Below are 9,378 nucleotides of genomic sequence, written 5' to 3' on the forward strand. Positions count from 1 at the left end.
AAAAAAAAAAAAAAATATCAGTTATATTTTTTGAAAAATTTTTAAAAAGTTTTATAAAAAAAATTTTAAAATATTTTCAGAATATTTTATTCTTTTTCATTTTTTTCGACCATCTTTGTATATTTTAATTCACGAAACTTGTTTATATTATGTTTATATTATGTTTATATTATGTTTATATTATGTTTATATTATGTTTATATTATGTTTATATTATGTTTATATTATGTTTATATTATGTTTATATTATGTTTATATTATTTTTATATTATGTTTATATTATGTTAACGGCTAAATAAATGAATTAAAAGAAAAAAAAAAAGAAGGAAAATTGAAAATTTAAATAAAATAATGTAAACAATTTTGAAAATGAAAAAATATTCGATAGTTAATGTTTAAAAGTTAATGATTTCCTTGTAAGTAGGCGGGAATACTATTAAGTTTCTGAGTCGACTATTTGTCCTAGTTGTCCTCTGATAGTCGTCCCTTGATATATACGTATGTTTTATGTTATTTGACGTGTTATTTATTAGCCTCTGGTTTTTCAATCATTGAGAAATAATTTTTTACAAACGATTAAACGAATAGATATCTACATTTTCTTTTATAAGGCTCATTTTCAAATTAAATCTGATATCAAATCGATTTCAAGCTAAAATGTTTTCTGCTTTAGACGGTAAAAATAAATTAATTTTATTTGTTCTTTTAAAAAAGATAGCCAAAGATATGTTATGCTTTCTCTCTACGAGCTAGATTTTTGATATGAAAATATTGAGCAAATCAATAGTGATGATTCTATAATAGTGGAAGCGATATTGAAATCAAATATAAAAGTATTGAAAAGATTGTAACAGAGATTGGTCTAATCTTTTTTACATCTGATGCAATCACAAAGTTTTTTCCATGCTTCGAATAAGTATTTTCTAAAATTACTATTCATAACCGAATAAATAATAGGATTTATTACGCAACTTAAACACGCACAAAATATTCCGAACGACATTATTGGAAATCCTTTAAAATTTACATCAAAAGTATACAAAGTTGATCCCAAAGCTACGGGGGTCCAACATATAAAAAAGCCGGATACAAGAATTATTAAAGTTTTTGTAATTTGAACTTGTTTGAAATTCTTTATGATCAAAGTCTTTTCACTTTCTGCTGTTGAAGAATTTTTATATTTAATGCATTTGCTCTCTTTTTTTATGATTGAAGTATAGCTTCTATTTGTCTGATCAAAGACTGACGATACAGGAACTTTTTCCAAAGTTGAGAATTTATCTGTGAATGATGATACAACGCTATTGTCGTTGCTATAGTTACTTCTAGTTTTTTTTTTATGTTTATTTAATGTAAAATATGTGCGCATATATAAGACAATTAAAATATGAAATGGTAACACGTACGCAAATAAACCAATAAAAATGGTATATGATTTTGATTTTTGAACATCAAATGTACAAAAACAACCATCAGGCCTAAATACGCTCCATCCAATAAAAGGTGGAAACGAAATTAGCCCTGAAAATACCCAAACAGCAATGATAATGAAAAATGTTCTTCTTTTTGTGTAGAGTGTCTTTATATCATTTGGTTTAGCTACATTTAAGTACCTATTGATACTGATCATAACAAGAGTCCAAATTGAAGTTAGCATAACTAACAGGTTTAAAAAACCAACAAGTTCACAAACAACATTTCCTAGCAACCATCGTTTTGCAATTGTTGTAACAAAAATAAATGGTATACCATATGCAGAAAACATAAAATCTGTTATTGCAAGGTTTAGAATAAAAAAATTTGTAACCGTTTGTAATTTTGTGTATTTGAATATTGCGATAATTACCAACAAGTTGCCTATTATGCCTAAAAAAAAACATAAAAGCAAGTATAGCGATTTAAGTATGATTATGTACAATGACGTTGTGTACCAATAAACCTGCTGTTGGGACAATGTTGTATGATCATTCATCCTTGCTGGGATTGTACTATTTTCATATGACTCCATTTGAAATCTTTTGATTTTGTGAAGTGAACTAGATTAACGTCACTAAAAAAAAGAAAAAAACAATTATTTGCTTTAAAGAAAATTTGTAATAAGTAAAATATAATTTATAATAATTTATAATAAATAAAGTTTTATAAGTAAATTTTTATTCCATAACAACCCAAAGTCATTTTACAATCTTTAAACTGCATAAATAGTTTAAAATGTTTAGGTTTCTAGTGGCCTAAGTTTTTGACAAAGCAATTGACCAAGTTCAAAAATTTTGAAAATTTAAACAAAAATTAAAAATAGCATATAAGCTAAATTTTTGACCTCTTGTGGTATTTATTTTTATCAAAGAATTTCTTTCTCGAAGCATACACATAAGTCACATAAGAAAGGCGTTTTTAACCTCACTGCTACGTTTACCTCAATTACATACAAAGTTTACATGGTTACATCCAAAGGTTACATGGGTTACACTTTTCCTTTTTTAAAGAGCACATGCATAGATTAAACCTTCATATATAAATATTAGTGTGCCTAAAAACCAGTTTTTAGTCATATGTTTAAGTTAAAGAAGCCACACTCTATTTCGAAAATTCCTGAAATTTTTACATATTATTCCCTAAAGTATTTTGAAAAAAAAAAAGTTATTCAAGCTTTCAAAGTGTTTAAAATGACAGAGGGAAGTTCATTTAACTTTTGAAAACCTAGGTATATTTTCTTATTAAAATGTTTTATTGAACACTGAAAACAGTAATTTTTATGCTCTCTCATTTCTTTCTTTTTTTTTTTCACCGAAAACCCAACAACAGTTATTTAGCCGGCTTTTGTTGCGTAAGAGTGCTCAGTATTTTTAAAAGTATGAAAGCGAGGTTCAGTTCTAGTTGATATTCTAAAAATTTTTGGCGCATAAGCGTATGTAGTTTAAATAAATTTAAAATAAGAAACTTGCCTCTAGTTTTGTTTGGATACCACAGTAATTCGTTTAATAAGATCTTCAGTGATTATCCAGAGTTATGTTTAATACTTGTGTTTTTTGAAATTTATCTAAAGTTTTATTTGTTTCTGATTAAGCGATAAAAGTATTATGATTTCTAAGATTGTGTTATTGATTAAATCATCTAAATACTTTGGTTCATTCATTCAGAAGCTATAAACATATTTGTGTGTATGTATATATATATATATATATATATATATATATATATATATATATATATATATATATATATATATATATATATATATATATATATTTTTTGAACATTTATTATTGCTATATTGCAGCGAGTTTTGATTAAACTATAGTTTTTGAAATCTATTATTTTCATATGTGTAAAATTCAATAGATAAAGATAAGCAAAAATAAAAAAATAAAGAATATACCTGCAAAATTATATAACGCAATGTGACAAAACAGAATTCAATGGAAGTAAAAAAAAGAAATCATACTTTATTCATTATTAATAATTAATTTTATAATTTTATTTTAATAGTTATCTCTACGAGTTTATTACCAAGAACATATTGAAGTTTTTACCGGCTAAATAATCATTGATTTAAATACAAATTAAAGTTTGCTCTCACTCTTAGATGTTTATAACGTTATAAATAAAACATTTCCATAATGAATTATTTAGGTTTTATTGTGACTAAATTTAGTTAACGAAACTTTGATTAAAAATATAGCTGAGCACCTAAGTTACAATTAAATGCTACACAGCTAAATTTAGTAGCTGCATTTCAAATCTAGTAGTTACATTGCAAAGCCACAATCAACGTATTTTTTTAAAACCTACTATAAAAAAAGTTACTTAAAATCAACTTTTACTATTAAGCGTTTTGACAAATTTCTTGTTAATCCAATTTCATATTGGAATGGGGAAAACTTTTTGAAAATTTAGACGCAGATGAATGCTACCAACTTTTTTGTAATATTTACATATTACAGACATGCTGCCAAAATTTCATCCTATTCATTACTTTTAAAAAAACAAAACGCAAATTACCATGATTAACCCGTGAACTGTTATTCTTAATCAAATACAAGAGATAGCTGTGGTTTCTCAACGTTAACAGCAAATAGAAAACCAATTCTCTGGTTAATGAATACAAACAAACTCGAAATCTGGTAAAGAAAGCAACTCGTGGTGCAATCCGTGCCTATAAAATTAATTTATCTAATGACAAGAAAAACTTCTAAAATTTTTTGCTTATATTGATAGCAAACGCTTATATTGATAGCAAACGCACTGTAAGCAACCAGATTGTGTCATTACAATCTATGGCTGGTGAAATTAGCAACAATCAAGTTTTTATTGCCAACACACTAAACAAACAGTTTCAATCTGTCTTTACCATTGAACCTCACAATTAAACTTTACCTCTTTTTACTAAACGAACAGCTGTATCACTTCCTCACATCTTCTCTGATTATGAGTCTGTTCGAAGTCCTATCGTTACTCTTGTTGGTTATAAATCTATAGGTGAAAATCAAATAAGTTCTTACGTACTTAAGGCATGCTCAAGCACAGTAGCAACTCCACTTGCTATGATCTACCAAAAATCAATGGAACAAGGCATGTTACTGAAGGCATGGCTTTTAGCAAATGTGACTCCTTTGTTCAAAGGAGGTTCTAAAATGAATCCAAGTAATTACAAACCCATTTCCATTACTTCTGTGCCATATAAAATAATGGAGAAAATAGTTAAAAATAAGATAATGCAGCATCTACTGTCTCAAAATCTTATATCAAATTGTTAGCATGGTTTCATAAATAAAAAATCTTGTGTTACTAACTTACTTGAGACCATGGATTTTTTGACCTACAATAAATCACGCAAGCTCCAGGTTGACAATGTCTTTCTAGATTTTGCTAAGACGTTTGACAAAGCTCCTCACAATAGACTGCTACAAAAGCTGAAATCCTATAGAATTGAAGGTAAAATTTAGACTGGATTAAAGCGTTTCTTTCAAACTGTACTCAACGTGTCCAACTTGGAAATGTAACATGAGAATGGGAAAAAGCTACAAGTGGCGTTCCTCAAGGCTCAGTTCTTAAGATTTTGGGGAAACACAATAAGACACTCCAGTTACATCAAGAAAAAGTTTTTTGAGACCAAAAACAAAGAACAAGAATGCAAGCACACAATTGGGCCGGAGAACTCAAAATGAGTTTGTTATGAAATCTAAGGAAATAGTGTTTGCTGTTACTGTCGAAGAAATTCACATAGCTATTTATTTTTCCGTTATTGTTAATAGAACTCCGGATGTGTCTCATACGGAACAAATCATTTTTGTTCTTCAATTTGTCCGCCGATCAGACAACTAATGTATAGTAAAAGAACGTTTTCTAAAGGTCAGGAGAAAAAAAGGTCTGGGTTCTGGTATTGCAAAGCTGATTATAGACATTTTAGATCGAAGTCGAATTGACTTAAAAAACTGTTGAAGAAAGGGCTATGATAACTGCGTTAACATGTCCGGTGTATATAAAGGAGTGCAGGTCATCATTCTTGAGAAAGATTCTCAAGCTTTGTACACGCCTTATAGTAGAGCGTATATTCTAAATCTAGCCAGCGTTCATTCTGCAGAATCCTCTACTGTAGTCAAGAACGATTTTGGAAACATTCAATCTTTGTATAAATTTTTTAGATGTTGCCCCACGCGCTAGAAAATTTTGACTGAGGTACCCTTTACAAAACGTCTAAAACAAGGCTGTGCGGTCATTGCCAAAAGACCAAAAGAAATACTGAAGTCATTGCAACTTTTTCAAGTACTTGATTTAGAACATCATCAACTGACTTTAATTCAGACACTTAAAAAATGGATTCAATCATTTGAATTTATTGTATTGACTTCTTTCTGGTTTATAAAGACTCTAACCAATGATCTTGACCGACTATGTTTTTCTTGGACCCGAATCCTCCAAGAAGCAAAACTGGTTTTGTCAATGTTAGCCTCGTTTGGGTTCCAAAAATATTTTTGTTAAGAAGATGACAAGAAAAAGAAAAAAACTTCACAGCGAGTCGATGAACGGAGCCCACTTCCACGAAGACGAATTAAAGGTTTTTGGGGTGAACATATTTAATGTCGCTCTCAACAAGCTACTCCAGCTGATAAGCAGAAGAATGGATACAGTTCAAAAGACAACGGGTATGTTTTTGGTCATTTGGTGGTTTTCATTTCCTTCTAGTGATGAAAATATAGTGATGAAATACTTACTCAGTAGGAAAAATTCTAAGCCTTGGAAAACCTATACGTAAATTATGTAAAAGAAGAGAAGTTAGTCGTAGAAATCCGCAGTTTAGATGTTCTCAAGCAATCAAGTTCATTTGGACAAATGAAATCCTTTTCTTCTATCAAGTTGCTTGAAGGAATCTACCAAAAAGATCTTCAATATTTCCTTCTATCTTGATTTTGGTTCGTAGTCTTAATACAATCCAGTTTCAATAACTGAAGGAGAGCGCTCTTTCAGTAAGCTTGCTCTCATCAAATCCAAATTGCAATCAAGTGTGACTAAAAAAAGCCTTACTAACCTTTATGAACCTTTTGGGTTATTTTGATTGAAAACGACCTCGCCAAGGCTCTATCTTACGAAACGTCATCTCTAGTTTCGCACAGAAGAAAGCCCGCAAAGTGAAACTAGTGTGATCTCACTAGTCTTTATAATTAACATTTTTTTGTTGAAACATATAATTTCAGTCATTTTAATTTGCATATATTGTTTGGTTTCATTATCTATAGCCAAGTTCAAATATCGAGTGTTGTAACGATGTAACGATGCTTAATTCAATATAAACATATTGTTTTTATTAAAATGTAATGCGAAAGTAGAAATAAAAATAATAAACAGTGAAAGTCATGCTTAATTCAATGTAATCCGAAATTTGGGGCACCAACCAAAAATTGACCCAAGCACCACAAAGTTTTTTTGCGGGCTTGAAACACACCTTTGCTTACCTTGATAAAACATTAAATATATTCTTAAGTGTGTCCCTTGTTCTTCCGCACTTTGAATATGCTTTACAAATATAGATGGCATATTTATTTAAAATGATCATAAAAGTTCTGCCCAAAGTGACAAAAAATAAGTTTTCCGAATGCTTCAGGAAAGGATAATAAGTTTGGAAAATATTTCGGATGGTTAGAAAACAGGACAACGTATTAATTGCCACAACATGCTAATTATATTATGAAAAACTAACAAAGGGTAACATTAAAAATTAAAACTAAATTTTTTATAAGTTGTTTACTTTTTTATAATTGAAAAGATGCTGCTGCAACAGTGTATTTAACAATATTTCGCTTAAAAAAACAAGAGGTTTCCAATATGAGCTTTCAAACTTCATTAAGAAAATAGGAGAACAATCATTGTTATGTTAATAAAGACAAAAAATCTTGGAATAGTTTATTGATTCAATTGATCAAAGACTTAATTGACTCTAGTATAAGTTTAAACAATACTCATTCAAATGTAATTGCTAGAATTTGCGAGGAAGTTTTAAACGAAAAGGTAAGGCTGTTAGTAAAGCTGTAGACAATGTCTGGTTAAACAGTCATGATCAGGTTAAGAAAGAATGAAGCAAAAAGATAACAGTCATAGTATTAATGTTTACTTTATAAGACAATGTACCTGAAGTAGTTGCGAACTTTCTGAATTTATCTTCAAAGAAACTGAAAATATTTAGTAAAAAATAAAACTTATTTTCCTCAGAATGACAACTTGCTGATATTATTTTTTCTTCATCCTGGCAACAAAAAAAACCTAACTGTTCATATAAGCAGTGAAATCAACATGAACTTGAAGATAAATCATGATCTTCTGAGTTGTGTGGTGTTATATATTGAAGAAAAAAAGATGTTGTAAGATACAGAACATGGTCAAAATAACCTCTGCTGATGTTATGATTGCGCAGGTTGGATAAGTTTTACAATGCCAAAAAATGTTAAACTGTAAGCAACAATTTTTTTTAAAGAGATATTCTTTGTAGTACTGACGAATCTATTCTAGTATCTTAAAATTGTTTCTTTAAAAAATCGGATCTTTTTAATTCTGTTGTATGTGTTGGTATTAATGACTGACAAGATTACCCAAAAATGAAGGTGTGATCTTGAGGAGACTGCACATTATAAATTCTATTGTACGTATTAGGATTGATTGAGAACTAGGGCATCTAAGGATTGTCATGAATATTTGATTCATTATCATTATTTTCGTTCTCATCATCAATGTGGATCTAAACTCGGTTTTGCAAAGATAATTTTTAACTTTCGTATAGTCACGGTGCGTGAATAAATTTTTTTTATCTAAAATGATTTTTTTATTATTTTATTTTATATTTTTGTTTTATTTTTTTATGATTTTTTTATTTATTTATTCTAGTCATAAACTTTTAAAATTAAACTAATTCACACTTTTTAAATATTGTTTTTGTTTTGCGGGGTATTTCTATTAAGATAAATTTTTAAATAATTTTTTTAAGTCTTTATATTAAACTGGTTGACAAAGGTATTGCCAAATAAGATTTTTTTTAACTTGTTAAGATTTTTTAGTAGGCATCTATTTAATTTTATATGAAATCTCAGAAAATGGTTTAATTTTTATTGTTAAGTAATTTTTTTATCTACCTTATAACGGTAAAATAAGTTTAAGTGTTTATAAGATTTTATAAAAATATAAAAGTTTATAAAATTGAAGTTACCGAATAAAAAAGACACCGTTTAGAAAATAGTTTTGATATTCGCATATTGTTTTCATGTATTAGTTTAACATATATACCCCCATAAGCTAGGTGCTCCTTCCCGCTGGTCACATTACCAATGCTTTTTGCGTAACCCTGGAATACTACTAAGTAGTTGAAGCACTTTGGCCTGACAAATCTTTTAAATTCCTTTAAATCAGTTTTCTGGTTTTATTGCTAAGGTTTGGTTCCGTAAAATCAGAACATTACTGATGAGTCTTAATTAGGACTCATCAGTAATGTTTTTGTTTTTTATTTGTTTTGTTGACCTCTGTAAATACCCTGTGGTTGCTAAGGGTTGATAAACAAATTACAAAAATGTCATTCAGTACACACATATGATAGAAAATTGAATCTCATTTCGTTGCAAATGAAATTACAAATTATTTGTATTTGATATACTATTATTAATAAAGCAATGCACTTTATATTTTATATATACTTTATATATACACTTCATATATACACTTGGTTTTTGGTTTGCGCATTGAACGAGCATGACGTGTTTATTAAGCTACTTACTATTTTCTAAACAAAAATGGAAGTTACGATGAAAAATATAGAAAAACTCATTACGGCCACACTAGAAGAACAAAAAAAAAGTATTCTAAATGAAACTGTAACACTTTTAAAAAATCAAGAAA

At 28.6% G+C, this 9,378-nt stretch overlaps 1 protein-coding gene across 1 annotated transcript; it reads right to left on the reverse strand.

Annotated features, from left to right (window-relative positions):
- Window positions 1-302: 302 nt before the first annotated feature.
- On the reverse strand, window positions 303-3,505 carry LOC105843955 (alpha-1A adrenergic receptor). Its single transcript, XM_065796416.1, has 2 exons — window positions 3,380-3,505; window positions 303-2,050 (listed from the first exon to the last, which is right to left on the reverse strand). Exon 2 carries the CDS (start codon window positions 2,006-2,008, stop codon window positions 863-865), a length of 1,146 nt encoding a protein of 381 aa, XP_065652488.1. The 5' UTR covers window positions 2,009-2,050; window positions 3,380-3,505; the 3' UTR covers window positions 303-862.
- Between the last annotated feature and the right edge of the window lie 5,873 nt (window positions 3,506-9,378).

This window comes from Hydra vulgaris, chromosome 04 (genome assembly GCF_038396675.1).
Source record: "Hydra vulgaris chromosome 04, alternate assembly HydraT2T_AEP".
Lineage (NCBI taxonomy): Eukaryota > Metazoa > Cnidaria > Hydrozoa > Anthoathecata > Hydridae > Hydra > Hydra vulgaris.

Bases quoted from the DNA above. Each gene is read 5' to 3' on its own strand.
- LOC105843955 (XM_065796416.1), bottom strand. From the start codon at position 2,008: ATGGAGTCATATGAAAATAGTACAATCCCAGCAAGGATGAATGATCAT.